Genomic DNA, 27,750 nt, shown 5'->3' on the forward strand with positions numbered 1-27,750 from the left:
TAAGATTGAGGTCTTGATGGGCTTTATGATCTCAGACCTGGGTGGAGGTTACAAAACCTGGGATGAACAATACACCACTGGTAATGGTCGTGAAGAGTGTAGAATTTACAGAACATTTAGCAAAACCTCCAATATAAGAAAAAACTAATAAAGACAACTGGATTAGCAAAAACTCAGTGCTGAATCAGCTGCGACTGGGTAGAAGGTAAATTCTGGCAGGGACAGATCATGACTTGTGGCCCACTGAGTCAAGAAACCCACCAATCCAAGAAAAAAGAAAGACTGAGCCTGCAGATTAATTAGCACCAGATGCAAGAGAATTCTTAACCAATAGGAGAGAGAACAGCATTTAATAAGAGAACTAAATAACTTATAGCCAATGACCATTAATGCCTTTGTTTGCTAAAATGTGTAAATAGCAAAATGTTTTGATAGTTGGTGTGCTTGATCTTTGGAATGACACTGAGGAGCCAGGTTTGTAGAACTAAAGTAAATAATCACTGTCTCTCTCGGGGTGTGTAATTACTGCCTTGTTACGCACCAGGTAACATATTCAATTTTTCTGGGCAACTGTCATGGCTCAGCACACACATTCCCAATACCCCCCATGGTGTCCCACGGTGCCTTCTGCCACCATACCCGAAGCCTGATGCATGTCCCCTGCTGTGACCCTCCATGGCACAGAGTCCTCCTTGGCAGCCCCCCTCCCCGGTCCTTGGGACCCTCAGCTGGCCCAGGGGAACAGGAGCCCAATCAGCCTGGAGCAGTGCCTGGTTCCCATCTCCCACCGAGTGTCCTTTGGCAGGAGGCCTGGTTTTGGCAGTCGCTGCCTGGCCACAACCCCCTTTGCAATAAAAAGGGCTGGGCGGGCACTGGCAGCAGCGCAGGGAGAGCCCGGGCACCACACAAGGCCACCACCGCCATGGGGACCCCGGGCTGCTGCCACCTCCTCGCCCTGGCCCTGCTCCTGTCCCATTGTGCTGCATCCAGGGAGGCAAGGGCAGCCCTGGGGCAGAGTCCGGCCGTGCCGAGATGTGCTGTGCTCTCCCAGGTACAGGGTGGGGGCTGAGGGGCTGCACGCCCTGGTGGGGTCATCCCTGTGGTACACTGGGAATGGCCAAGGGGCTGCCTGCTCCTGCCGCGCTGTGCCGCTCCATGCTGCACTGTGCCACAGTCTGCTGTGCCATACTGTCCTGTGCTGTGCTGTGCCACCCCTGGGGCACAATGTGCAGAGCTGACAGGGTTGCATGTTCTTACCATGCAATGCTGTGCTGTCCTGTGGCACCCCAATACACAGTGTTTATCTGCTCCTCTTGTGTCCTGGTGTGCCATGCCATGGTGCTGTCCCTGGGAGTGCTGTGGGTCGCCTACCACTGCAATAAGGAGATACCCAGTACCTCCAGCTCTGCCCTGCCCAGGGAGGGAGGGGTGCTGTCCTAGCTGGTACCCATGTGCTGGTCTCAGTTGCCACACAGAGGGGTCATGCTATGGGACACACATCCCACTGCTTAGGGAGGCTGGGGCCGGGCAGGAGAGGGAACTGTGGCTCAGCACTCACCAAGCCACCTACAAGACCCCCGGTCCCCAGTGTGACCTGCAGGGCCTGTGGAGAAATGAGCTGGGCTCTAATATGACCATCTTGGCCACGAGCACAGCTGGGACTTTCTCAGGCTCCTACCATACTGCAGTGGCAGCCACCAACAAGCACATCCTGGTGTCACCGCTGCAAGGGGCCCAGCAGCATCCCAGTGCCAAGACACACCCCACGTTTGGCTTCACCATGCAGTGGCAGTTCTCAGGTACAGCAGTGACAGTGATCCCCTGCCCATGCTGGGATTGGGGACCCCCCTGTCTGGTGCCCCAAATCCCCTGCGGCACTCAGAGCAACACTGGCTGTGAGCACAGATGGGCCACACACACACATTCCTGGCATGGGAAGTGGTGGTGGGAGAGCTGTCTGACTGTGGTGGGTTTCAGGATTGTCTGGAAGAGGTGATGGGGGTGTCCATCTGTCTGTCCAAGAGGCATGGCAGGGCTGATGCCCAAATCTCTGCTGGGTTCATGTGATAGTGGTCCACCTGGCCAGTCTGGAAGGGAAGTGCATCTCTCTGTTCATGTGGTATGTAGCAGGTGGTATTTGTCTGTCTGTCTGCCAGGATCAGGTGGCCCAGGCTTCCCTATCTTGAGGTGCAGGCTCTCATCCCTCTCTGCCTCTCCTGAACCTTTCCAGACTCCAGCACTGCCTTTGTGGGCCAGTGCTTTGTGGATCACCGTGGGAAGGAGACACTGGAGACCATGTGGCTCCTGCAGGAAGAGGTCCTGTCACACAAGGACACCTGGAAAGCCACAAGGTGAGCTCACCCCACAGCCCTCCCTTCCATCCTGCTTACGCATCTTCCCTGCAGGGTCGGGTCTTCCATCTTCACCCGCATCAAGTGATAGGAACAGGGACCAGTGCTGTCTGCACCCTACTGTCCTTCTGCATCCCCAAGTCTCCCCACTGTCCCAGTCCCAAGCTGGGCTCTTGGCAAGGAAACACACCCTCACCTTGCCCTGCTTCTTCCCAGTGCCTCCCAGCAACCTGCTGGTGGGCCTCTCCATTCCCACACTTTCTGTCTTCACACATGGAGCCAAATAAACCTTTCTCCACATGGAGCTGTGCCCCTTGTGTCCCTGGTATACAAGCAGCCACTCTGCAGCCACAGGGAGAGCAAGGTGCTGGCAGGGGGACAACAGGGAAGTGTTTTAGAAGGGCTGGGAAAGATGGGGTTGGAGGACAGCAGCTGGGTAATTCTGCTTCCTGATCATGGCTTCAGGCCTCAGCAGGTGGTCCTTGGCTGTGCACCCATTTGGGACATTCACTGGGGCCCTGTGCTGAGTGGCTCCAGGCAGTACCCAGAGCGTGGGGCAGAAGGATACCCCGCAGCTGAGTGTAGGGGTGAAAGTTGCATGCAGGCAAACCAGCACTCTCACCTGGCTTCATCTGGTGTCTCTGCACCCCTCTCTGCCCCATCTTCCCATAAAACTTCATTTCCAGCTACTGCACTGGTTGGGAGTCTTGGTGCTGCATGCACATATGGAGGAGAGCTGGATGCCAGCCCTCACAGAGGGGAGTCTGAGGTGTTGGGGTGGTCCAAAATCCAGGTTGGATGCTGGGGGCATCAGGAGAGAGACCTGATACTCCCTGGGGAGCTATTGGGCAGACTGGGTGGCTAAAGACAGACACTGAAGGTGTACCTGTTGTATGTATGCAGGTATACATGTACTTTCCACTGACTGGCTGTCACCTGGTCAGTCGGGAGGTGGAACAGGATATTAATCCTTTCTGGTGTTCATATTCACAGGACATATCTGAACATTAAACTTTCTTTTATCAGCACCTTAGGAAATGAAACAAATCAAACAAGAGCCCCACGCCCTTTGCTCCAGTCTAACACTAGAATTCACTAATCCATAATTTCAGCAGATCATGAACTTTCCAACTCATTAGTTACCTAATCAATGTTGCACAGCTCCTAACTCCTGTTTCTGAGCACCGAAAGGAGAAGCTGTGTGGGGAGGGAGGAGTGCAAAGGGTGTTAAGGGCAGCCCCTGCTGCCTGGGGGCTGCAGGGCTGCTGGGACAAGAGACTGCTGGATGGGACAGGAACTTTGGGGCAAAAAGCGCACAGTGCCCTCGAGAAAGTGTCAGGGCCTGTCTGCCATCCTCTTCTCTGACAGTGCGCCTGTCCTTCCCCAGCCTTCCTCAGCCTTTATTCCCTTCCCTCATTACCTGCTGGGCTCTGGGGCTGTACCCAGAGTGCACAGGCCTGAGACTGTCCAGGGTGTGCTTGTACTGACTGAGAACAACTGGTTGATGTGCCTGGTGGTCCAGCTTTTGGTCAAAAGTCACCCTACGTCCTCATCCTCACCCTTGCACCCTCACGCCTCATCCTCTGCATAGAGCCCTCAGTTCACTCCCACTGATCCTTGGCACTGCGCTGGTCGTGCTGGGCTCGTTATCCTGCTTCCCCTCCCAAAAGGCCCACTGTGCTGCCACCATCACCATAAGCACCCAAAGACTTCTCTGTGTGGTCTGTCAGGCTGAAGCCTTGAGACCCCAGTGGAAGTGGAGGGTGAGGCTGGGAGCCCTGCACAGTGGGGCACAAGGCCACTGAGAACCATGTTAGTCCAGGACGTAAGACTTCATTTCTGTTGTTTCATTACCCCCACAACTACAAATTTCCTGGCTTCTGGTTTCTCCTAAGGAGGCAGTCTGTTGAACAGAGAGTGATGCAAACATTGTGCTTGCTTAATAAGGAAACCGAAAGTAAAACTGTAGAGTTTACAAGAAATTAGCACTGGTGGCACCACCCTCTCTGCATCACAATCTGTGTTCATCAGCTGTCCTAACTATCCCACATCCTGTCCCTGACCCTGACGTGATCCTGCCCTTTTATTTACCTTTCATTTGCCTTTTTTCTCTTGCCTGGTACGTGCAACCTGCAATGCCCTGCTTAGAGGTTTTCTAATTGTTGCTGAAGCAGGTTTGCTTCCTTCATCTTCCAATTTCCTGGATCCAGTGCAGATCACCTGCTGTGCCTGCACACATACCTTGCCTGGCCCTCATGACTCTCTGTCCTTCTGCCCATCCCCCGCAGTGACCAGAGGGTGCTTTGGGACACAGGAACTCCTGCAGGGCAGGATGGAAACTTAGACCCAGCCCTAAACCAACAGACATGGGGCTAAAGACCCCCCAGGTTGGGTAATGACCCCCCAGCCCCACACAACCCCTTCTGCACCCCTGTTTTGCCCAACCGCATCTCTGTGTCCATCCCTGTTCCAGACCCCATGCCTACCCCCATCCCTGCCTCCAATCGCTCATCCCTGCCCCCATCCCTGCCCTGTACCTATCCCTCCTACCCTTGCTTCCATCCCCATCCCTGTCCCTGTTTCCATCTCCGTTTATGGGCACATCCCCCATCCCTCATCCTTACCCCCCCGTCCCCACCCCAATTCCCATTCCCATCCCACCACAAAGTTCAGCCTCGTCCTTTCTTCATCCCCTGCCCTGTCCCCGTATCTGCTCTTACCCCTCTCCCTGTACCCACACTTGTCCCCATCCCTCTCTCCTTTCACTTCCCAGTACCAGTCCTTCCCGCAGATTACCACCCGAGGCTTTCCCGGAAACAGTGGCGGAGCCGAAGAATAAAAGTCTGTGAGTCATTGTCACGGCGTGATTTGCTGCCACCGCTGCATCCTGAGCTGCACACCGAACTGCATCCCCATGAGTCGCCGCGTCCTCTCCGCTCTCGCCCTGACTGTAGGGGTGTCCGTGCCCGCGGCCGCTGCAGGCTTCCAGGTGGGGGAGCTCGTCCTGGGAGACACCCCTGGAAAACTCGGCTCCGGGAAAGTCTGCGTGGGAGCACGCTTGGGGATCCCGGTGTTCGGGGAGGGATACTAGTGGCAGACTCGCCGGCGGGGGGGGGGGGACATTATATGGGAGCTGTAGCGCTTGTTGGGGCTGGGACACGCTTGGAAGACCCATCTGCGGGGGAATGCTCGGCAACAGGAGGATTCCCTGCTCCAGCGGGTGTCCAGACGGGACCCGCTGCCGAGGGAGGTGAGGGAAGTGATGCTCCAGGGTTGGCCGTGTGCCCGGGAGGGATGTGCATGGAGATTCCTTCTCTGGTGAGGGGCCATGCATGTGGAAATACCCCACTTGCCTCCCAGGGACTCGGAGGGAAATTGGAGCAGGGGAAGCCTAAGAACGCTACCCCAGCAGGTGACTTGCCCCTGTCTCAGACGGTGCAGCCTAGGGGAGAACAGGCAGCGCTTAGAACTGCAGGTGGGATGTGCAGGGCTCTCTGTGGAGCCCACTGTGGACCGGGAGGGCTATGCCCATCCCAGTGTGCTTCCCTGTCGTGCTGCATGTATGCTGAGCACAGCACAGGTACCCACAAACACAGGCAGATGTGCCCTGGATTCGCACAGCTCACCTGCCCGGGCTACAGCAGGGGTCCCGCCCATGTTCCTGCCTGTCCAGGGCTCCCACCTTTTGCTTTTCCTCTTCAACTCTCCCCTTTGCTTGGCTTACCCCAGCTTTTGGCCCTCTTGATGTAGCTGAGATAGCAACTTTATGAATCATGTCTTTTATAAATGAATGCTTGAGCACTCTCAGGACTCCAGAAACACTCTGCAGTGCCACCATCCACAGTCTGACCTGTGTTCTTGCTCCTTTTCAAGCTTCTCTGCCAGGGAGCTGAGCACCCTGGGGAGAAAAAGGCCAGCGAGAAAGAGGAAAAGATAACCAAAAGCAGGTGGCCTCTGAGCCACCTGGGGAAAGGCACAAAGGATATCAAGGTGAGTGCCAGCACCCCATGGGTGTCAGGGGTTATGGGCAGGTGGCTCAGCCTGTGAGGGCTGTGTACAGGCACCCCCCAGGGACACATCTGCTTATCCACAGCCGTGCAACCTGACCGGTTGGTGGGAGAATGATCTGGGCTCCAAGATGCAAGTGTTCAACGTTGACAAGGATGGAACCTTCTCTGGCGAGTATCACACTGCCGTGTCAAGTGCCAAGAAACCCATCCAGCCATCTCCACTGATTGGCTCCCAGCACCTGGATGAGGATGGACAGTGCACCTTTGGCTTCACTGTTAACTGGAAGAAGTTCTCAGGTCTGTAGATGCATGATGGCTGTTGTTGCATGGGGTGGTGGGATGGAGAGGGGAGCTCAGGCAGGTTCCAGTGCCCATTCTGGTCCCTCTGTTCTCTCTGCTGTCTCCTGTCTCTCCTTCCCTGATCTCTCCTCACCCTGGGTGCTGTCTGCAGACAGCAGTACACCGCCCAAAACAAGATGTGGGTGAGGCAGCACAAAGGGTTGCTTTGACAACACCTCTGCCACACAACATTTCCCTGCAAATACTGGAATCCACTCAGGCTCCATGAGCATTATAGCCACTGATGCCTGCCAAGCTCCAAAATCAGCTGGGGTTCTGTTGGGATGCTAGCTGCCACCACTGCTTTAGACTCCACAGCTGTCTTTGTGGGCGAATGCTTCAAAGGGGATGACGGGAAGGAAGTCCTGCACACCTCCTGGTTGCTGCGGGAGAAAGTTGTCTCAGAACCAGATGACTGGAAAGCCACCAGGTGAGCCAAGGTGCCCTCAGTTCCTCTGGGATCCTTACCCTGCTGCTGGCTGGGCACCAATGGGCTACTGCTTCTCCACAGGACTGGCCGCAACACCTTCACTCGAACGGGTTGAAAGGAGGGAGAAGCATCTTATTCTGGCTCCACCTGGGAGACAGGAGTCCCCTGAGCAGGGTCAGTGTGTAGCAGCATGCCCTGATGTTTCCAGCTCAGGAGGAAGATGTCTCAAACACAGCAAACAATATTAAAGATATTTAAACACAACCTTGTGCAGTCTGTGGGTATGTCGTGGAAAAGCTGTGCTAAAACTCAGTAGAGGGTGGGTGTGGGATGCAACTCTCATTCCTTTATTCTGAGAAGAGACTGACCCCAAGAAAGTCCCTTTTCCGGCCCAAACAGGAAGGTGCATCCTCAAAGCAACCCTCTGACACTAACTGTGACCAGCACTCACTTTTTCCTACTGAAAGTGTGGTGAATGTGATGGGAGGGCAAGCTGGGGAGCTCTTCTGCATCCTGAAAACCTGGCTGGAAACCTAGAGGCCCCTGGCTGTGACACAGCTCTTAAAAAGGCAGGTGATGGACCTTGGCTGCATCCACACTCCTGTAAAGTGCCAAGGGTTGCTCTGTACCAGCCACACAGGGCCAGTAGCTGAAGTACACCCAGCCCAAAACCCCATGTGATTTACTGGAAAGCTAATGACCAGTAAACACCTCTCAAATCTCTGCCCAGTGGACTATGTGACTGACCAAAACAGGCAGCGACTTTGCTGCCTTACACACCCCTCTAAGCCAAAGCAAATGATTTCCTGGAAATCAGCTCTGGGTCTGAATCTGAAACTTAGTCCTTGTGTCTTTGATTCTCAAAATAACCTGGGACAGTGCTGCATGCTCTGAGCTGGCATACTGCCTGGGATTTGGTGAACTTAAAAGCAGGAGTGAGCTGCTGGGGCTGCCATCCACACTGCTCCCCTGGCTTGTCTGCCACAAATGCTGTGGGTGGGAGAGCTTTGCTAACAGCACCTGTGGCTTTCACATATTTGCCTGCTCTGTGTTTTTGCCTGCCTTGTTGCAAACTTGCATGTGGTTTGCTTCTCATGTCTTTCTCCCTGGAGTTCATCTTCTGCTTCTAGAGCAGTGCTGCTGGTCCCTTCTCAGCGCCTCACTGGCATTTCTCCAGCTTTTTCAGTTCCCTTACAGCATTTCTGACCAGAATGCCTTCACACCAGTCCTCTGCTATGCATTTATGTATCTGCACAGCCTTTTACGTGCTTTTAGAGGAGTCTGAGAACTGGGAAAGGGAGAGGCAGAGGGAGCACAGGACTCTGCTCTCACCTGAGGCATGACCCGCTCAGCAGTGAGGCACCCCACTAAGCCTTCAGCCTCACTGCATGCATCCTCCTGACCTCATTATTGCCTTCATGCCAATATTTCTCCAGGGCAGGGCTCTCCTGAGGCTGTGCAGCATCCCCAGGATGCTTCTTCAGCAAGGCAGAAGTGCTGACCACAGTTGGAGCATCTTGCAAACCCCAGCAGGTAGCCACAGTGCTGGTGAGAAACATGGCAGGCATGAGCTGGCAGAGCTATTTCCAGGGCCAGCTCCTACATGAGGGACCCAGCAAGGCTCCCATGCATCCCTGGCACACCTTGGATTTGGGGTGACAGGTGATAGGACATGGTGTGCCAGGGGTGCCTGCAGGCATCTGGGAATAGTTAAGGATGGGGATATTTCTCTGTGGACACTCAGCATCCCCCAGCTCTGGGTTTTATTCAGCTGCAAACCTGCTCAGGGTGTTGGTCTGCAAACCCAGCACCATTTGTTTCCTTCTGGCATGGCCCCATCAGCAAGGCAAACATAAGCAGGGCTTCACTTCAGCCCCACTGCAGGAAGACCCACTGTTTCTGCTGCATGACAAGCCTTGATCAGGGTCGTTCACACACTGTGAATGCCTCTAGGGGCAGGGGGAGCTGGTGGAGGCAGGAGGCACCTGAAATCACATGGACATGTCTGTGTGGCACAGCTGTTTGCACACATAGTGTATCAAATAAAAAAAATCCCAAACCTGAAAAACAAATTTGTTAGGATCTTGGTGTGGGGCGATGCTTGTGTAAGCATCAAATTCCTTCAAACAGATAGTCACTGTTAGAATGGAGAAGGAGTTTCATGTCTTAACCACATGTGGAAAACTGTCTTACACAACCATTTCTGTGGGAACTTCTCCTGTCGACCGTTTACAAATGTCTCAACACTGAACCTCTTGGTGCCCAACATCTCTCTCAGTGCAGCAGTTGACCCACCTAAGCAGACAGACGCAGGGAATTCCTAGGTCACGCAAGAGAATGCATGACTGGTGGGCTTGTATGTACCAAAACCTGGTACCCCTCCACTCTGCAGAGATGACAAAAGAGTAAATTTGATTTTCAAGCCATAGCTTCCCTGATGACTGAAGATACATAGCTCCCATTCCCTCCATCATTTCTGTGCGGTCCTCTGGTCAAGACCACACATTGTGCTCTGCTCTTCTGCCTCTTTTCATGGCCCTGTTCCAGCTCTAGCCTTGCTGGACAAAGACTGCCATCCTGAGAGAATGGAGGATTTCCCTAGTTATGTTCTCAGCCCTTCCTGGAGCTGGCTTGGAAGCAAGGCACACCCAGATGTGTTCTGCCTCCCCCCCTACAGCAGAGCTTATCGAATTTGTCAGTATAACCCCTTGTGTGGATGAAGGACCTGTAGCTTGTGCAGTTTGCCCTACATGGCTCAGAGGGTTACTCACTCCTGCCCCAGCCAGGCTGTTCAGTGGCACCAGTGCGGAGTCCTCTCCACTGCACTGCACCCTGGCCAGGCACTGGGTCACGGACCTCAGCTCCAATATAACCATCTTGGCTGTGAACAGAAAAAGCAACTTCATTGACTGCTGCCACACATCATAAATGAGGTCTGGGCATCACCGCTGCAAGTGACACAGATGATGAACCAGAAGGGCCAGACCACCTTCAGCTGTCAACTAGAGCTTTTCAGGTGCTTCTCCTTTCCCAGCCTCCCTCTTGTACTCTCAGAGCTCCTCTTGTCTCCACTGAGATATCCTTGGAGTATCCCTTCCTCTGATGTCCAGCTCAGCTGGGCCCATGCCACCATGCCCTGAATATTCTGTGCCTGTTCAAGGTCCCAGCAGGACAGGAGGCTGGGGAGGGAAACATCACCCACAAGCAGCCTTTCCCACTGACAAACTGGATGCCTAAGAGGGAGAGCCCCATCCAAGCACTGTCTCATCCCATCCCTTCACAGGCTGCAGACTCCTTCACTACCTCCATGGGCCAAAGCTTCATAGATGAGGACAGAAAGGAAACACTGAGGACTACATGGATCATGCAAGATCAGGCTGATACACTCAAGGATGACTGGAAAGCTAGTGAGTGGGCTGCAGGGCACTTGTCCATCCTTGCTTTGTACTCGGGCTGCCCCTGTGGGTGTTGCATGGAGCCCATGGGGGAGTGCCAAGCCCTGAGTGCTGGGAGCCAGCTGGGCAGCAAGCAGGGAAAGCAGTGACAAGATCTCAAGAGCTTTTGCAGCAAGTCCCCAGGATGGGAATTTAACACAGCTCTATAATTTTTTAATTAAAAGCAAAGTGCAATTTGAACACAGGATCCTGCTCCCTGAGGAAGAAGAGAGTGGGTTTCCTTGTGTTCAGGCCCAGGAAAGATGAGAAGGATTGTCAAAGCAGATCTCATCTGCTTGGGCAGGGGCCAGAGAGGCACCTCATAATCTGGACACTGCCAGATGCCAATTCTGTTTTCCCCTGCAGCATTGGGAGTGACATGTTCACCTAGTTAGAGAAGTATCTTAGAGGATGTGTCTGTGCCGTGTCCCTGTGCAAATGCCAGGCAGTTTGAACTGACAGACTTGCACCATCAGGAACTCCTTGGGAAGGGTCAGACAAGGCCCTGCCCGGTCTCAAAGCATCATGCATATGGCATCACCTCTCACGGTGTCTAGGGAGGCGTCATGCACAGAACATACCCTCCCATAGGAACAAGCAAATTTTAACATCTATGTGTCTTCCAGGAAAGCCCCTCTGCACTTGGAAGAATGACTGATCTAAGAGTTCCTGCTGCAGTGGCAGTCGTGGGTCCCGAGCCCAAGGAAAGCCCAGCACAGGCAGGATGAAATACAGAAAGAGCAGCAGACACTTGTAATGCAGGAGGGGACGGTGACAGTGCTGAGCCGCTCCGCGCAGACGCGACACCAGCCAGTGCAGCAGAGCACAGCTTGCGCTTGCCGCAGCCTGTCTTTAGGTGGCAGCACTGGGTCAGTGGCAGTGGGACAGGGTCAAGCCATGCCCGACCCCAGGGCTCCGGCTCCGCACGGAACGCGGTTGGCAGAGCCTCTTGGACAGTGGATGTGTAAATCATCCCTGCACCCCCACCTCCCTGCACAGCCGTCCTCATCCACGCGTTCCTCCAGCGCTGCCCAGGTCAGGCAGACCTGCTCACCTCACCTGCCTGGGCACGCTGACATCAGGACGCTCACTCCGCAGCTGCCAGCCGTCGTGGCTCCGGTTACAGCCCTATAAAGGAGTTTGGGATGCAGGGCAGAGAGGGAGCTGGCCCGGGTATTTCACAGCCCCGCAGCGATGGGGGGCGGCGCTTTCATCCTGGTCCTCGCCGTGGCTCTGGCAGAGAGTGTTGCTCCTGCAGGCAGGAAGGTACGGGGATGGGGGACGATGTGAGCATGGCAGATGTGGCACTGGGATGCAGGGTGGGCAGCCAGGAGTTCCCCCTTAAATGCCATTTCAGACTTAGACAAGCAGGAGAGCTTTGCAAGAACCAAATCCAGGCAGAGGGCCAGGTACCCCTGGGTCACCCCCAGCCACCTGGTACCACTTCAGGAAAGATTTGTTCTCATGAGGGAACCATGCGCAGGATATTCCATCCCTTGGGGTTTGTGCCTGAATGAAGCACCATGCGTGTGGCGTCCCCTGGGACGTCTGTGTCGGGCATGCTGCAGGGCTGGGACATTGTGGCCTTGCTCCGCCATTCTCTCAACAGCACCCTGGGGCAGCATTTCCCCAAACTGGGACTGGGGATAGCCAGTGCCCTGCAGCTGCACTTACAGCAGGCCTGGTGGCTCCCCTGGTGTGGGGCAGCAACTGGGATGGGGTCCCTCTGCATGCAGGGACAGAGAGTATGTGGCTGTATTCCTTCAGTGCCGGCTCAACGGAGTGTGGAGGAATGACCAGGACTCACTGATGGAGATTTCCATGTTGAGGGGCAATGGGGACTTCCAGGGACAATACCTCACACGAGTCACTCTCGCTGGGGGCTGTGCCCAAATCTCGCCCCTGAGGGGTGTCCAGCAGCAGCTTGGAGAAGAGGGCTGGCCCACCTTTGCCTTCACTGTGCACTGGGACAAATTCTCCAGTAAGTCCTGGGACACCTGTGGATGGCACAACAGTGTCAATGGAAGCCACACACGCAACCAGCAGGAATTTTCTTTTGCCAGGAATTCAGCTGGGTGATGCCAGGAATTCAGGTGGTGCAGCTAAGCAGTAACACCTGGACAGTGCGGGGCTAAGGGATAATGCTGGGCTTGAACAGGGGAGCCCTTCCTCACCCAGCATCTTTGGGGCAACCACGGTGGGTCCAGACCTCGTGAGAACAAGTGGGATGTGGTGCTACAAATCCTGCCTTGTTCAAGGGAGCCACAGGGATGGGCAGGACTCCCCAGCATTGGTTTGGGGGTTGTGTGGCTGTTGGACCAGGAACACAACTCTGTATGGGAGGACAGTGGGGCAAGGGAAGCAGACAATTTCCCCATGGATCCCCCAATAAATGCTTCCTTCCAGATGCCACCACTGCCTTTGTCGGGCAATGCTTTGTGGATGCAGGTGGAAAGGAGACACTGAGCACCACGTGGATGCTGCGTGAAGCTGTTGGGTCCCTGGAGGAGGACTGGAAAGCCACGAGGTAGTGGGGGGCACTAATCCCACAGAGGAGTCCTCACTTGAGGAAACTTGGGGGACATTTAGGGACACCCCATCACTGCTGCGAGCACTGGCAGCTCTGAGCAGGCAGTGTTTGTGGGTCATCCCACAGGAACTCTCAACTTCTCACAGGGTGGGGAGAAATGTCTTCACACGCAAACGCACCAGAGAAGGGAAGATCCTGCCAAACTTGTCCCCTCCCTGTGAGGCTGTGTCTTCTCCAGCCCCATGATGGGATGGTCTGGCTGCACCCTAACTCCCCAACAAGGCAAGAAAAACCTGCCCCCAACTGAGAATAAAATTTAAAAATCATCAGCTGTTGTTGCCTTTTCTTAAAGTCTGTCCTTGTTACACCTTCTGTCCCCAAAGATACCCCTGCTGCGGTGAGGTCTCACCACCACCCTTCTGCAGGGACATCTGCATCTCTCCCTGATCCCACCCATCTGTCTCCCTGGGCTCATTTCCCATCTCATTTAAACCCAAACTTACACCGTGTGTCATCATTCCCCACCTGCCTGATGGTGGCAGAGCTAGCAGCAGCATCCTGAATTCAGCTCACTTCCTTCCAGTGCCTTCATATCCATTCCCACCAGACCCTTTCCTGTACTGGGGCTCCATGCTTTGTTGGATTTGGCAATGGAGGCAGCATTATCAGTAAATCTGAGATGTTGATTAAGCAGTTTCTTTGTCCTGTATGGCACTCAAGTAAAATATGCAGAAGTTAAAGCCCCTGTCCCATCCCATCCCCCTGGATTACACTTGGGGATTTTCCCCTTCTCTACCACTGCATTTTGGCAGTGCCTCTCTATTTGCCTCTGTGGACACCTGCCAAACAGTCAGCTCTTTTGACACAAAGTTTTTGGCAGGTCCATGGGTGAAGGGGAAGCCTCATGTAGAAGAGCTACAAAAATATCCCAGCCCCAGGGATGAAAGCACTGTGGCCACACAGTCCATCAAGCCTGGCCCAGCTCAAGTGAAGCTGCAGCATGGTGCCATGAAGTGGAGAGATACCTGCCACCACCCTGGGATCTCTAACAAGGTGGCTTGTCAGGGAATTTCTCTGAGTCTCTGTGATAAACCAGAAGTTTGGGACTGAAAAAGACAAAAAGGAGGAGGGATGTGTTAGGCGAGGGGTGTTTTCCACTTGTCCCAGCTTTTGAGGTTACCTGGATGAACAAGAGATGTGCTGAGCACAAGGTGCCAGAATATGCCAGGGCTAGCAGTGGGCACTGAGAGGTGCCATCCCAAAGGGGCACTCCCCTGCCCCCAGTTTACCCACTGCAGCCCTGCTGCCACGGCCTGCCCCAAACACTGCTGTCTTGGAAACAGCAGGTGCTGATTCAAGTGAATCCCACCTGAATTTTCAGCTTCCACAGCCATACGCCTACTACAGGCATCACAGGAACGGCATGGCTCAGGAAGACAGGGACAATGCACGCTGCATTTTGCACATCAAAGGTCCTTTAGAGAGGCAAATACAAGGAAGAACTGTGAATACAATGCTGGTTATCATGCTCTGTGTGTTTAGCAAACTCACTTGCTGGGACCTCAGTAATGCTGCTGAAGTTACTTCTTCCTCTAACTCTCATAAAAGTAAAAGCAAAAGCATCAAAATCAGCAGCTGACATCCAGAAGAGGCTGGAGAAATGTTACTGCTTCTAAAATGAGTAAGCTTTCCCTTCTGGGCAGTGCTGCAGCACCCTGATCAGCCAGTGGCACCAGCAAAGCAGGGAGGGGATAAATGTTGAAATAGGTGGTAATTTCCAACCTTCGTGCATGGGAGGCAGATTCCCAAAGAAGGTATTGATGCTTTCCAGGCTACTATAGGGCCTTATAAAAAACTTGTGCCCCCACCCCTCTGCACAGCCGTGCTCATTCCTGCATTTCTTCAACCCTGACCAGGTCATGCAGACCTCCTCACCTCCCTTGCCTGTCCCGGGCACCCTGACATCAAGCTGTTCATCTTACAGCTGCCATCCTGGTGCTGATAGGGCTCCAGTTACAGCTCTATAAAGGGTGTCAGGCTGCAGGGCTGGGAGGAGCTCTTCCCTTGGAGCCATGGGAAGAAGTGCTTTTGCCCTGCTCCTCGCCCTTGCCCAGGCAGTGTGTGTTGCCCATGTGGAGAGGAAGGTATGGGGACAGATGATAGTGGGGATGTGGTGCTGACATCCTGCTAGACCCCAAAGTCTGCTATTGGGGCATCATAGCTCAACAGGGAGCCAGGACTGGGCTGCTGGAACTGGTGGGAACAGCATTGTGCAGTGCTGAGGGAAGCTGTGACAAGGTTGAAAGGAAGGGACTCCTGCTGCAAGGATGCTTCTAGAGTGTAGGGAAAACAGCAGACCTACTGCTTCAGCATAGGGGGACTCACTCCCCCCTGAGTGGATGAAACCTGCCAGGACAGTGGCTGAGCTGAATGCAATCAGAGCTCAGGCATGATGCTCACACTGAGATGGGTGATGCTGGTGGCACATCAGATCTGTGGCACACCACACACTGCTGCAGACATCTCTGGGCAGAGCCAGGGTGAAGGGGTGGGAGCAGGATGCCCCCCTCCCTGCCTGGTCCCTCCAACCCACAACATTGGCCTTGCAGTGTCTTCTCTCCGGGTCGTGGCGGAGTGACACCAGCTGCCGGATGGTTGTGTCCACCCTGGACAAGGACAACAGATTCTCCGGTTTTTACCTGCCGGGAGCTGCTGCTGGCTACTCAGAACTCCTCACCTCACCACTGGAGGGGTCCCAGCAAGATACAGAGATGGTCCCACAGCCCATCTTTTCCTTCACTGTGAACTGGCGGCTCCGAGGTAGGCACCAGCGGATGACCATCCTGCAGCGGGGATGCCAGCAGGACACAGGGTGACCTTGTGCCTCACTGCCTGACTCACATCACCTTAAACCTGTCCAGACTCAGAGACTGCCCGGACAACTGTCTTCCTGGGCCAGTGCTATGTGGACATCAACGGGGAGGAGACCCTGCATGCCCTGTGGCTCCTGCGAGAGGCAGCTGACAGCCCTGCGGAGGACTGGAAAGCCACCTGGTGAGTGCTGGGTCTCAGCCACTGCTCTGCCACAGGGTGTCCTACAACTCAGGCTGAAGGAGGGAGAAGTCCCATGGGGTGAAGCATGGGAGGACCGTGAGGGTGGAATGGGTTTGTTACCAGTGATATGCAAGGGCTAAGGAGCATCCCTGTAACATGGTCCACCCCTGCATGCCAGATGTGCCTCAGGATGGCGGATCCCAGAATGGGATCTGACTACAGAGGGTCCTCCCCAGGACCTTCTTTCCACTCTCCACAGCAGGGAGAGAAGAAAAGATGCCAGCACCTGACACAGCCTCTGCTACAGGCTGTTGGAACCTGTAGTACCCCAGTCAGGCACACAATGCTCTCCTTCGGTTTCCCCTCCACTCTCCACAGCACAGATGACCCCATCTGATTTGGTGGTTTTTGCAGGATTGGCACCAGCATCTTCACACGGATAAAATAACAGCAAGTGGGGAATCCAGCAAGCTCAGGACGACAGAGAGTCCCTATGTAGACTTTGCCTGCACCAACATGCTGCACCTGAGCAGCTCAGAGCCCAGAGGTTCACGCTTTCATAGACAAATTTACCAGATGCAAAATAAAGGGTTTCTGTGGAGATGCAGGGCTTGGCTCTGTATTCTGCTCTGCCTCAAACTTGTGGGGTTTGTCTCACCCAGCAGCCACCCTCCCATAGCGAGATTTCATGCTGCACTGGGACTGAAAAAGGCAACACGGTTGAGGGCAGCAGGGTCCCTCGGGATGGGGACTGTCTCAGCTCCCCCCTCGGGTAGTGTGCAGCAGTACTGTGCCTGCAAACCTGATGCTATGCACTCGGTAACACGTCCCTCGGGGTCACTCCCAGATGTCCCTAGAAATGGGGGACAAATCGTGGGTTGTGACCAGGCAGAAGGATAAGGCACAGCCCCAGTGTGCTGCCATGGCCAATACTGCACAGGCTTCCCCTTGTGAGCAGAGCAGAGGAAGCTGTCGAGTGCCCGAATGCACGGGGCGGTTGCAAATGACTCTTGCAGAGCCGTCAGCCTCCGGTTCCCAGCCCAGGCGGATGTGCAGCCGTGGCCGGCTGCCAGCTGCCCTTCCATCCCACGCCTGGGGAAAATTCCCTAATACCCCGCCCCAAGAACCCCTTCGGCAGGGCTGTGTGCCCCGAGTAACGCATGGGGGTGTGTCTCCAGCCGAGACCCTGACGTCGACATGGCCAGGGAAAGAGGATAGGGGAAGGGCACATCTGGCACTGCCTGGACTTTTTTAGCCATCATGGCATGACCTCTCTGCCTTCTGCCTTAGACACTTTCCCGCAGTGGTCCTAACACAACCCTTGGGGGTTCAGCAGGCCCAGGGCCGAGGTACCCAGCTGTGAGAGCTGGAAGGAGGCAGTGACTCCATCACTGTATTTCCAGCTGCTTTTAAATCATTTTTCAGATTTTTGTTACTTTTTCTGTTTCCATCGATACCCAGCAGCTGGTGCTAGTGGATAAAAATAGGATGGATGATGACACAGGATTTAGATTTCCCTTGAAGAGGTGGATATATCTTGTTTCTGCTACTGACTGAATTTTCCATTAAAAAAAAAAAAGGGGCAAACATGATTCCTTTAAAGCCATGATGAGGAAGTGTTTTGCATTGGTTACACAGTCCAGGACTTCCCTGGCAATAGAAAGCAAATTTCACTTTATGCTTTCACAATTTTCAATACACCACTATCATGAAAAGGAAAAGATACTCTGATACTCGAGGAGTCACCAAGCAAAAAAAATTCTATTTCCATCTGGCAACACTGATCAGGGACTTACCAAGGACTGTCCAGGATACTTTGCCCTGAAAAGCTCATGCTTCCATTTGCCAGTGTAGCCCCACAGTGCTGACACGGGCACTTGCTGGGACACGAGGGAGATGCAGGTTGACCTTGGGCATAACAGAGGGAACAACGTGGGGACGCAAGCTGGGACCATACCACTGACCTGAGCCAAAGTGTGGGGTTGTGTGTGCATGCAAGCAGCACCAGTGCACATGAAGACAATGCTCTGGTCCCTGCAGCATGCTAGGAAAAAGAACAGGGACTGCAGCAAAGAGGACAAGGAAGGTGGCAGGAATATCAGGTGGCTCCTGTTCCTCTGCTTGATACGATAAAGTCCTCAGCCAAAGGATTCATTATGAGCACTTTTATCATTGCTGCCCAATCCAAGGCATGAGGTCTAGGCTGAGCTTCATTCCTCTCTGCAGCTCAGAGTTGCTTGCTCTGAGACTGGCATGAGAACACAAAAAGCAATGAAAAATAGCAGACCTGGGTCATTATGAGCTGAGACCATGGAGCAGCCTTCCTCAAAACTCCCAGCTCCTGGCTCCCAGGCTGTTCTCCCAGAGTTATCTCCCTTCCTGACATCTGGCCAAGCAAGCCAGACTGCTACAAAGAGCAATACTGACCTGTCACACCCAGGCAAACACCAGCTCACGTGGCTGCTCCCAACTTTGCTGGCAACACCACCATTGTATTACTTCACATAGCGCATTCGATATTGATTAGTGCTGGGTCAGGGACACCGTGTAACATCTGTGACACTACACATTCTTGAACTGCAGAAAAATGAAACTGAAGGGGGAACAGGCCATTACACACACCAACCCTGAACTGCAAAAACTGAGAGTAGGAACAGGACATTATGTACCTTGGCCTCAAACCGCAAAAAATTAAACTAAAGTGTAGATGGGGTCCTAGATCTTCCTGATGCCATGCAGACCTCCTGAGGAAAGAGTTCCAGTGGTTCCCTGGTGATGCTCGAAGGCTGTTAGTCCTGGCCAGGGCAGAGCTGGGACCCAGCCCTGTTGGGAGCATGCTGTTACCTGTCCTAAGGCAGAGGCCCTGGGCGAGCCTCACCTTGGCTGTCTCCCCTCCCGACATAATGTTGTCTCATACCTTGGTTTTGCTCCCTGGGTGGGATGCAAGTGTGAAGCTTCCTGCACTCACTGCCTTGCTGAGCTGCAGTGCCCCTAAATCCTACACTGGGCCCAGCAGCCTGAGCTCAGAGACTGCCAGTGCCTCCTGTGGACCCAGTGACCCCAACCAGGGACAAGCCTGAATTTAGCAACCTCACAGCAGGCAAGGCCCACCCGGTAGCTGTTGCAGCACCCTGGCTCTGCTCCACTTCCTGCGATTGTGCAGCTCCCCATTACGAAAGAAGCAGCGGGGGCTGACACCGGCTCCTCGCACTTCCTGTGAGGGAAGCTGCTCGTTTCTGCAGTGCTGGGGGCTTGTGTGTGCCTGGTGGGTGCTGGGTTCTCACCACACACACTTGTCTCCAGGAGTGCTTTTGCACCTTTGAAGCGGGGTGAGGGCAGAGCAGCAGCCCTACAAACCCACACTGTGCCTCAACAAGCCCCACTGCACATCCACAGCCATGTGGACTTCTGCATCCGAGAAGGATTGCCCCAAGCCTCCCCCGGGTTTCTCCCACAAGGTTCCCAGCCCCAGGTGCAGCCCCCAGCTTTCACCCATAAGCCCATCACCTTGCCAAAACAAACAGAGAGGACACAGTCACACACCATTAATATTTATTTAGACTCAACTAATGAGGAAGCTATTAATTATTATTCTGATCCAAGTTGAAGCTATCTCTATTCACTGCAGGGGGAACAGGACTACATGACCTTTAGAGGCCCCTTCCAACCCAAACCATTCTATATGACTGTATGGAATGTCCCGCAGTAGGACAAGGAGATCTCTACAGGTACCACTAAGCTGCACTCTGGTAAAGACACTGCTCACCAGCTCAAAGTGTTTCTGTTCAGCCCAGAACCATTGACTGCATCACCAGCCAGCACAGCAAGGCTTGGGCACACAAGGACATGGCTTTGAAACCGTCCTGTGGCCAGGAAAGCCTTCAGAAGAGCAAGCAGCTCTGTTTGCCCTCCGAATATGCTGCCTCAGCAGTCTGGCTCAAGGTATGCCTGCTCCCTGAAGCCCAGAAACCTGCAGGAGATGAAAGGCTCAGCCCTCATAATAGGCAAAAAGCACACATGGCTCAGGAAGGACTCCACATTACCATCTCTAGCCAGGCTGGGAGCTGTGGCCACGGCTCAAAAGCTAGCAGGAACAGGCGACATGCTGGGTCTGTCGCAGCAGCAGGCAGGACTACCCCTGTGAGACCACAGAAGGTCAACTTGCTCCCTCCCAACTAGAAATCAGGCAGCACTGCAGGATTAAGGGGCAGTGACATGGGACACGTATTTGCCGCCACAACACAGACTAAGAAGTACCTGTTCATCTCCAGCTGGGCAGTGAAGAAGCAAGGCAGTAGCCTCCACCACCAACTGCATCCAGTCAGACCAAGTACTGGCATCTCAGTCCAACTGCTTCCACCCTCCCTGCTACAGCCCATCCCCACAAACCACCGGGTGCACTCTGGGCTGCAAGCCACATCAGCAGTCATAGTGAAGTTCTCAGAACTTCCTGTCTCATCTCAGATGGAGCCTGATATAAAACGTGAGAATGATTCCTCCCTGATAAACCCTTTGAGTTGCTGGCAATCATGAGAGTATTCAGAAAAAACTGCCTAGATAGATAATCTGTTAGTGCAGCTCTATCCCTGCCCCACGGGATGCCCAGTATCATCCCAAGGAGCAGGATGCAGCATTGGTCACATCTCGTTGGCATGGTGCTGCTGGATGAGAACGCTGTCAGGGTGTTCCACCCACTCCTGACCCTTGGATTTCCATGGCACCAGCACTGCTGTTGGCAAAGGGTCACTCTGGGGTGGGTTCAGCTCCGATCCTGCTGCTGCTGGAGGGTCAGAGGTTGAGTTGCTGTTGGAAGATCCGGGACCGGAGTTAAGTGGACTCTGCCCCTCTTCCCATGACTGACTGAGGTTTCCTGACAGCAAGGAGTCTCCAGGCTCAGGGCTGAAGCCCTCCAGCTCAGTGTCATGCTGCACATCAGGCGCTCCCTGGTTTGGAAACTCACGGATCTGCCGTGACAGCACTGTAAGAGAGGTAGAGCCAACTCTGTCATTTCCAGCCTCCCACCCTCCTGTGCAGAGCATGGAGCCACCACAGAGCCCACGAGAGAGGACAAACTGTTTAACCAGGACTTCCTCTTCCCAGGGGAGGCAGGGAGAGGATGCTGCACAGCTGCCAGGCACAAGCACAGTTTGTGCTCCAAGAGGGACCGGAACTCTCCTGTCCTTGCACTGCGCCTGGCACAGGGCCCTGCTTCCAGGCGGGCCTCTGCAACAGGGCTGAGGAAGAGTCCAGAGCTGGGGCAAGACAGCAAGCCAAACCTCGTGGTCACCCCAGGTAAGGGGATGCTGAGTTGGAAGTACTCCAGAGTTCAGGCTGTCTCTGGGAAGGTGCTGTGCTCTGAAGGGCAGCAATTCACCTTAGCCCCAACCAGGGCACTCACCCTTGAGTTCCTGCTGTGGCTCTGTGCTCCCGGGTGAGCGGATGCTGGGGGACAGAACAAGGCAGAAGGACAGAACCACAATCTGGAAACAGAAAGATCAGCACAGATCTCAGCAAAGGAGATGGAGGGGCATCACTAAATGCAATAAATGCGTCTCTCCCAAACTTGTGAGGACAGCAGAGACTCCTCCAAAGACACTGGGGCTGAAGCCACTTACCATGGTGCAGGTTTTTCTTCTGGTGGTTTTGGGTGCGGACCGTCTCACCAAGGCCTGCAGTTTCTGCAACTGCCTGAGCAGTGACCTGCAGGAGAGCAGGAAATGCAGGTTAGCACAGTACCTGGACCTAGAGAGCACACTTCCCTCCACCCTCTGCAGCCAGGGACAGGCCACAGTCCTGAGAAGAGGAACAGCCTGCCCCACCACATCTCCTGCCAAGCCCAACAAGACAAACTCACATGTTCTGCTTCTGCAACTGCTGCACCTTCTTCTCTAGTTCATGGTTTTCAGCTGTGCAGGCTGCCACCCTTCCCAGGAAGGACAAGAGGCGTGGGGGAAAAACAGAGATTTTATTGGTCAACAGTGGAGACTTCACATTAGTCACCACCTCTGGGTGGCTGGGTGTCCTGGGTTTTGTAAAGAACATGTTATTCCATTTCATCTGGGTGGAGCAGAATTGCTTATCTTTGCCCAAATGGGTCAGTGTCGCATATCAGATGGTGGAGTGTTACTTATCTCTCTTCATTGTTTCACTACTCCCATGGGGATATCTTCTGCTTATGGACCATTAAGAGCTCACCAATGACATGACACACTGCATTGTACTATTGTAAGATACTCCACACAGGGAGGAGGAGCCAAACCATCTTAACCTAGATAAAAAGGAGCCACAGTACCACTAGGTATCCAGTTTTTCCACCTAAATCCTGGAGGAAGACCGGACCCATCTCACCATTACTGGACCCTTTTTCTTCAACGGGACCATCTCTACTCCTACAGAACCACATCTGCCACTCCAAAAGAGCTTACTTTGGACTGCTTCCAATACCCTGATCAACAGGGTGTCAGGTTGTATTTCTGACTCTGTCAGAGTTTTCTAGGATTTCTTGTTTGTTTGTTTGCTTGCTTATTCTTCTGTACTACAACATCTGTATTTCTATATCCCTAGTAAAGAACTGCTATACCTATTCCCAAAATCTTTGCCCGACAGCCTTTTAATTGCAAATTTAAAATAATTTGGAAAAGGGGGGAAGGGCTTACATTTCAAAGGAGACTCCAACACTCCCTGGCAGATACCTGTCTATCTAAACCAAGACACTGGGGCAGAAAAAATGGTCCTGGGGTCCACTTGGTACCACCTGCAGCAAAGCCCAGAGAGCACCACCTCATCCCAGACCTGGGGAGGGATGAAGCCCTGCCAGTCCTGCAGAGAAGCAGCTGACTAACCCTAATGGATGCTCATTTGTAGTGGCACACCAGTCCTTCAGATCTGTGACATCAGGCTATATTACTAACTAGCCTGACCTGGAAAACACATACGACCTGACAGGTTGGTTATTTCAGGTTGGTTGAACAGAGCAAGCTCTGGGACATCTCCAAGCACAAGAGCACCAGGCAGGTTTTACCCTGATGTTCTGAACGCCCTGCAGAGAGCTGTTGTCCCACAGGACCAGCCTCACTTTCTGCCCAGGGTGGCACAAGCCTAGCAGCCGAACAGCACAGCAGCTTGTGACAGGCACCCTGTTTTCCTGGACCTGGCAATGTCATCAGCACAACTAAGGCCATGCAGGAGCGGAGCAGCCATTCTGTTACCCACCAGGTCATGTATTCATCTCCTTCCCTTCGTTATCAGGCCCTGAAGGTCCTGTGCACCAAGTACAAAACCAGATTTCTTCTTCTCCTCCATGCCAGACTGAAAGTCCCTGAGCACCGGGCCCTTCCCTTACCGGCCATGAAGGTTGCAGGCACACAGCCAGCTCTGAGTCGCTGACAGCCCTATCACACAGCAGGGAAGCACAGCAGCACAGAGAGCACTGTCCACAAAATCAACCAATAAGGAAGCCCTAAGGGGCACCTTGGGAGCAGGATCTCTGCTGGACAGTTCAGGACCCCTCTGCTCAGGGACACATCTACCATTGCCTGCTTCCTCCCATGACTGAGGGAAAGACTTGCATCCTTTGTATCATTTTTGAATCTATGTTATGATGATTATATTAATACACAGAACCATCTATTAAGATCTGATCCAACCTGCAGAGTGCTTGGGTGACTAGAAATTGTAAGTTAAGATGTATTAGAATGCAGATCATTAGAAATTCTAAGTTAAGTTGATAAATTCTGCATTACACTGCTTATTGACTGTATTACATTGATTCTGCTTGTAGAAAAACTGTGCCACTCTAATCACAAATCCTCTGTTATGTGTTACTAATCATAACATGATAGGAAAATGAAGTTCTGATTGAAACTACAATTGAGCGCCATTATCATTCTGCCAAGGATCCCTGAAAGAACATATGGGTCCCCTCAGTGTTGGATGACACTGCTGTGTGACCATACCTGTTTTCCAGGCCATCAACATAGATCTTCCTCCGGCGACGACTATCGTGAGCTGCCTGCTTGTTCCGAATCTTACGACGCACTTTCCTCAGAACTCGCTCTTCGGCCTGCAAGGATCATCTAATTAACAGCAATCCCAGGGTCTTGGCAATCCCACCCTCTCAGACCATGCACACATCTCAGTGCCCAGCCTGAGGGCTTGTGTCTTCTGCCCTTCCCACACCACTGAATAAACTGCAAGGCAAACCCTGGCCTGCTGGTGCAGCCAGCAGCTTCCATGACACAGCAAAAGTAAGGCATACCTAAGGGAAATGAAAAGGACACCACTCACAAGTCACTTGGAAAGCAAGAAGAAACAGCTGGAGGCACTTGTGTAACTGCCTCCTGCAAACCATGAGCAAGGAGTCTGACAGCAGCGAGAAGCTGCTGTGCACATGGACAACACCCTGGATTCAAAAGGAGGAAAAGGACATCAAACCCAGATGAATGCTGCCCTGAAAATAGCACCTTGACAACAATATTCTCATCAAGGCACTGTCCTGTAGTTTCAAACCCTGACACTACCTGACACATTTGAGTGGCCAAAGTCTGTTTGGTTCTAGTGAGAACTCACTTTGGTCAGTGGCAGACAGGTTGGTAATGTAACACCTTCTTTCTCCAGGAGCTGCTTCTCCTCCTCTGTCAGAACCAGCTCTGGGAAGTCAGACTAGAAAACAGCAAAAATAAGCCTACTGAGAATGCAAAATACAGTGAGTCCATCTTGGGCCAGAGAGAACACACAGCAAACACAAAGAACTGGAATCAGCTCTTCCAAAGCAGTGCCATGTGTTCCCTCAGAGATATCCCTCACACAAGCCAAGTCAGAAGAGAAGGAGAGATGTGAGTAGAAGCAAAGACTGGGTTCCACAGGCATGAGAATCAGTACCTGTACAATGGCTCCAGGCACAAGCTGGGGTTCATCTTCCGCAGCAACAGCAATGAGGGAACTGGTGCTCTGTTCCAGTGCCTTGTTTGTGCCTTCCAAATCCACCCATGCCCCTGGAGAAGGAAAGACGAGTCAAATGATGAACCTCAGTGAGGCAGCACCTGACCAGCCAGTTTGAGTATCATGAAACAGCAATTTTACAGCAGCAGAAAACTTCTACTCTTGGCTCTCTCCATCACTGCCTGACACCCACCAAAACAAACCAATATGGGACTGCGTTTCTCTTTTCTGCCTGTAGTCAGGGCAGAAAGAGTCCACACACATCACTCACCTAGCTCAATGGTAACATCTCCTTCTGCCATGTCAGACCTCACACTTTCCAGTGCAGGCCAGTCCTGGTGAAGGGAGTAGTTATGATCTACTTGCACAATGTCTCGGCTAGTAAAGTTGCCACCAAGGGAATAGGACAGATGCTGATCTTCGGAAATGCTGCTGTCATTGTTGGCAGGCAAATAACTGAGCCTGTCTGGTTCATCTTCTAAAGGGCTCAGGAGTGAGCTGATGAAGTCATCCATCTCCTTGTCCAGGAGCTGCAGAGGAACAGCTTTTACTCAGCAGGAGACAAACCTCCTAAACCTCAGCTCAGCAGCAATTCCTTACAAAGAACTCACCTCAGGCATTGGCAGGCCCCAGTCTTCCAGCAGACCATTCTGCTCCCCTGGGATTTCAGGGCAGGGAGCATCATCCTTCAGGAGAAAGTCAAGCAGATCCACATCTGCCAGGGCATCCAATTCCTCTGGGCACGCCATCTGAGCGGGACACCCAAAGTGAGCACAGGCACAGCAGGAGACACCAGCCTTGCTTCAAGGTGTCTCTCAGACCCTACAGATAAAGTATCCCCATGCAATGCCAACTGCAGAGATGGCCAGTTCACAAGTACTTCTCCAGACAAGTCATTATAGCACCACCATGACAACAATACAGCGTTTTCCTCACAAGGTTATTGCAACCCAGCCACAGGAGTCATGCTCCACCCAGAGCATAAAAACTGCTGGAAGGAGAGGAAAAGTGAAACAATCCCAGACTTAATGGTGCGGAGGGCATGCAAGATTCTGCCGTTCCACAGAGGCCTGAAGGTGCCATAACCCCTGGTTGTGCAGCCAGCAGGGAGAGCTTCTTGTCCCAGGAAAACTAAGAACAGTCATTGTTGAGGTTTTAACTAAAAGGATTCTGTTAATGATTAAATCATTATCAAATCCTAAGTAATCATGACTGAACAGAAATAGTAATTAAATGGTGATTAAGTGACCACTTTAATGAGTGATCTGACACCTAAATGATGACTCAGTAATTCAGACAGCTGTCAAAGCTGTACTATTTAACACACTTGTAATAAATAAGTGGATATTTTAATAAATAAGTAGATGCATATATAGTAATGTCACTAGCACACAATATACCTTTAGGCTGAAAGTCAAATGCTCCTTACCTCACTGTAGAGATCAGACACTGGTAAAGTGTCTCTCAGCCCTGAGAGGAGAGACCTGGAGAGCTGTCGCTGCTGCCAGGGAGGTCAGGGCCCGGCAGCATGAGAGCAGCAGAACTCAATGGCTCGAGACGGTCACAGGTACTGAGAGGGCAGTGAGGGACTTGCAGTCGAACACCGCCCAGGCACTCGTGCACCTGTGTGGCTGTGGCAACTTTAGCTTTGTCCGGTCCCAGCTCGGGCTGCTGCTGTTATGTCCTGACAAGACATGGCCCAGGAGCCTCGGTCCCTGAGGAGATGTGGCCTCGCATGGTTCTCACTGGGATCAGCCTGGCCGGCTCGTGGGGGATGCCAGAGCCAAGGCACCGCTCAGGTTGTCAGAGCACGGGCATCCATCGCAGCTCTCCATCAGCACCGCTAAGCTTTCACATCTAGCTGTTGAGTGTCACAGCCTGGAAATAGAATTAAAAAAAAAAAAAAAACAAAAAACAAAACAAAACAAAACAACCCAGAAAAAATAGAATACCACCAAAACTACCTCAAACCCCACCCAAAACCAGAGGGCCAGGGCAGTCCCCAGCCAGGGCTGCTGTGCCAGCTGGCTGGGAGGAAGGCTGTCAGCAGAAAGTGGAGCAGCAAGAGGAAGAGGAGCTGGGCAAACCAGGGCCCATGGCTTCCACAAACTCGGAAGAGTTTCCCCCCAGGAAAGGTGCGCCGGGCAGGCAGCACGGGCAGAACAGGAACAGGAGCAGCAGGTGCGGCAGAAGGAAGGGTGACCGGAGCGCAGGGGCCGGGACACCCACCCGAGGAGAACCAAGTAGCTCCTCTCAGCACCGGCCGCCGGCCGGACCCCTGATCCTCGGACCTCCCGGACCCTGAGAGCGGCGAACCCTGGCTCCCCGACCCCCGGTCGTGCCCCCCTACTGTCGCCCCGCACCTCAACCCCGCCGCCCCCAACGCACCGGGTGACGTCACCCCGTCTCCCGGTGGGCCCCGCGCGCAGCGCCGCGTCCCTCCCGCGCTGACGCCCCGCTCTCCCATTGGTTTCCGCGGGGCGAGGGGAGGGCGTGGGAGCCGGGAGCGCGCGAGGGCGGCGGGAGCGTGGGGCGGGTGGGGAAAGGAGGGGAGAGGACGGGATGGGGGAGACGGATTGAGGGGAGGGTGGTGGGCCCGGGGTCATGTGGGGCTCTGGGGTTGTCCCGGGGCGGGCGGGCCCCGTGAGGTGCGGTGCGAGCA

At 53.5% G+C, this 27,750-nt stretch overlaps 5 protein-coding genes across 8 annotated transcripts; 4 read left to right on the plus strand and 1 right to left on the minus strand.

Annotated features, from left to right (window-relative positions):
- Nucleotides 1–922: 922 nt before the first annotated feature.
- On the plus strand, nt 923–2,439 carry LOC136288818 (avidin-like). Its single transcript, XM_066182319.1, has 4 exons — nt 923–994; nt 1,589–1,799; nt 2,231–2,351; nt 2,406–2,439. The coding sequence occupies exons 1-4, from the start codon at nt 923–925 to the stop codon at nt 2,437–2,439; spliced, it is 438 nt and encodes a 145-aa protein (XP_066038416.1).
- A 2,664-nt stretch (nt 2,440–5,103) lies between these two features.
- On the plus strand, nt 5,104–7,379 carry LOC136288819 (avidin-like). Its single transcript, XM_066182320.1, has 5 exons — nt 5,104–5,340; nt 6,225–6,341; nt 6,445–6,658; nt 7,010–7,130; nt 7,212–7,379. Exons 1-5 carry the CDS (start codon nt 5,266–5,268, stop codon nt 7,243–7,245), a joined length of 561 nt encoding a protein of 186 aa, XP_066038417.1. The 5' UTR covers nt 5,104–5,265; the 3' UTR covers nt 7,246–7,379.
- Nucleotides 7,380–11,740: 4,361 nt separating this feature from the next.
- LOC136288820 (avidin-like) lies at nt 11,741–13,396 on the plus strand. The gene is made up of 4 exons (XM_066182321.1): nt 11,741–11,830; nt 12,332–12,545; nt 12,971–13,091; nt 13,241–13,396. The coding sequence occupies exons 1-4, from the start codon at nt 11,759–11,761 to the stop codon at nt 13,338–13,340; spliced, it is 507 nt and encodes a 168-aa protein (XP_066038418.1). The 5' UTR covers nt 11,741–11,758; the 3' UTR covers nt 13,341–13,396.
- A 1,770-nt stretch (nt 13,397–15,166) lies between these two features.
- On the plus strand, nt 15,167–16,630 carry LOC136288821 (avidin-like). Its single transcript, XM_066182322.1, has 4 exons — nt 15,167–15,238; nt 15,704–15,914; nt 16,016–16,148; nt 16,563–16,630. The coding sequence occupies exons 1-4, from the start codon at nt 15,167–15,169 to the stop codon at nt 16,594–16,596; spliced, it is 450 nt and encodes a 149-aa protein (XP_066038419.1). The 3' UTR covers nt 16,597–16,630.
- A 3,056-nt stretch (nt 16,631–19,686) lies between these two features.
- CREB3 (cAMP responsive element binding protein 3) lies at nt 19,687–27,494 on the minus strand. 4 transcript variants are annotated; one of them, XM_066181008.1, is made up of 11 exons: nt 27,477–27,494; nt 26,518–26,966; nt 25,700–25,837; nt 25,360–25,618; nt 25,029–25,141; nt 24,717–24,809; nt 24,104–24,210; nt 22,003–22,071; nt 21,764–21,848; nt 21,547–21,628; nt 19,687–21,126 (listed from the first exon to the last, which is right to left on the minus strand). In XM_066181008.1, exons 3-11 carry the CDS (start codon nt 25,835–25,837, stop codon nt 20,786–20,788), a joined length of 1,287 nt encoding a protein of 428 aa, XP_066037105.1. In that variant the 5' UTR covers nt 26,518–26,966; nt 27,477–27,494; the 3' UTR covers nt 19,687–20,785. The 4 variants fall into 4 exon arrangements, with proteins under 4 accessions (XP_066037105.1, XP_066037104.1, XP_066037103.1 ...); XM_066181007.1 differs by lacking the exon at nt 27,477–27,494 and adding an exon at nt 27,452–27,469; XM_066181006.1 differs by lacking the exon at nt 27,477–27,494 and adding an exon at nt 27,318–27,421.
- Nucleotides 27,495–27,750: the final 256 nt, after the last annotated feature.

The sequence above is a fragment of the Chamaea fasciata genome, unplaced genomic scaffold (genome assembly GCF_029207755.1).
Source record: "Chamaea fasciata isolate MVZ Bird 193981 ecotype frontalis unplaced genomic scaffold, bChaFas1.0.hap1 SCAF_4, whole genome shotgun sequence".
Lineage (NCBI taxonomy): Eukaryota > Metazoa > Chordata > Aves > Passeriformes > Sylviidae > Chamaea > Chamaea fasciata.

Bases quoted from the DNA above. Each gene is read 5' to 3' on its own strand.
- LOC136288818 (XM_066182319.1), top strand. From the start codon at position 923: ATGGGGACCCCGGGCTGCTGCCACCTCCTCGCCCTGGCCCTGCTCCTG. The intron at 995-1,588 runs GCAAGGGCAGCC...CCCGGTCCCCAG, and splicing joins ATTGTGCTGCATCCAGGGAG to TGTGACCTGCAGGGCCTGTG. The intron at 2,352-2,405 runs GTGAGCTCACCC...TCTTCCCTGCAG, and splicing joins GACACCTGGAAAGCCACAAG to GGTCGGGTCTTCCATCTTCA.
- LOC136288820 (XM_066182321.1), top strand. From the start codon at position 11,759: ATGGGGGGCGGCGCTTTCATCCTGGTCCTCGCCGTGGCTCTGGCAGAG. The intron at 12,546-12,970 runs GTAAGTCCTGGG...GCTTCCTTCCAG, and splicing joins GCACTGGGACAAATTCTCCA to ATGCCACCACTGCCTTTGTC. The intron at 13,092-13,240 runs GTAGTGGGGGGC...AACTTCTCACAG, and splicing joins GAGGACTGGAAAGCCACGAG to GGTGGGGAGAAATGTCTTCA.
- LOC136288821 (XM_066182322.1), top strand. From the start codon at position 15,167: ATGGGAAGAAGTGCTTTTGCCCTGCTCCTCGCCCTTGCCCAGGCAGTG. The intron at 15,915-16,015 runs GTAGGCACCAGC...AAACCTGTCCAG, and splicing joins TGTGAACTGGCGGCTCCGAG to ACTCAGAGACTGCCCGGACA. The intron at 16,149-16,562 runs GTGAGTGCTGGG...TGGTTTTTGCAG, and splicing joins GAGGACTGGAAAGCCACCTG to GATTGGCACCAGCATCTTCA.
- CREB3 (XM_066181008.1), bottom strand. From the start codon at position 25,837: ATGGCGTGCCCAGAGGAATTGGATGCCCTGGCAGATGTGGATCTGCTT. The intron at 24,810-25,028 runs GTACTGATTCTC...GCTGTTTTCTAG, and splicing joins TGCCTGGAGCCATTGTACAG to TCTGACTTCCCAGAGCTGGT. The intron at 21,849-22,002 runs GTGAGTTTGTCT...GCTCTCCTGCAG, and splicing joins CAGTTGCAGAAGCAGAACAT to GTCACTGCTCAGGCAGTTGC.
- LOC136288819 (XM_066182320.1), top strand. From the start codon at position 5,266: ATGAGTCGCCGCGTCCTCTCCGCTCTCGCCCTGACTGTAGGGGTGTCC. The intron at 5,341-6,224 runs GTGGGGGAGCTC...CTCCTTTTCAAG, and splicing joins CGGCCGCTGCAGGCTTCCAG to CTTCTCTGCCAGGGAGCTGA. The intron at 6,342-6,444 runs GTGAGTGCCAGC...GCTTATCCACAG, and splicing joins AAGGCACAAAGGATATCAAG to CCGTGCAACCTGACCGGTTG.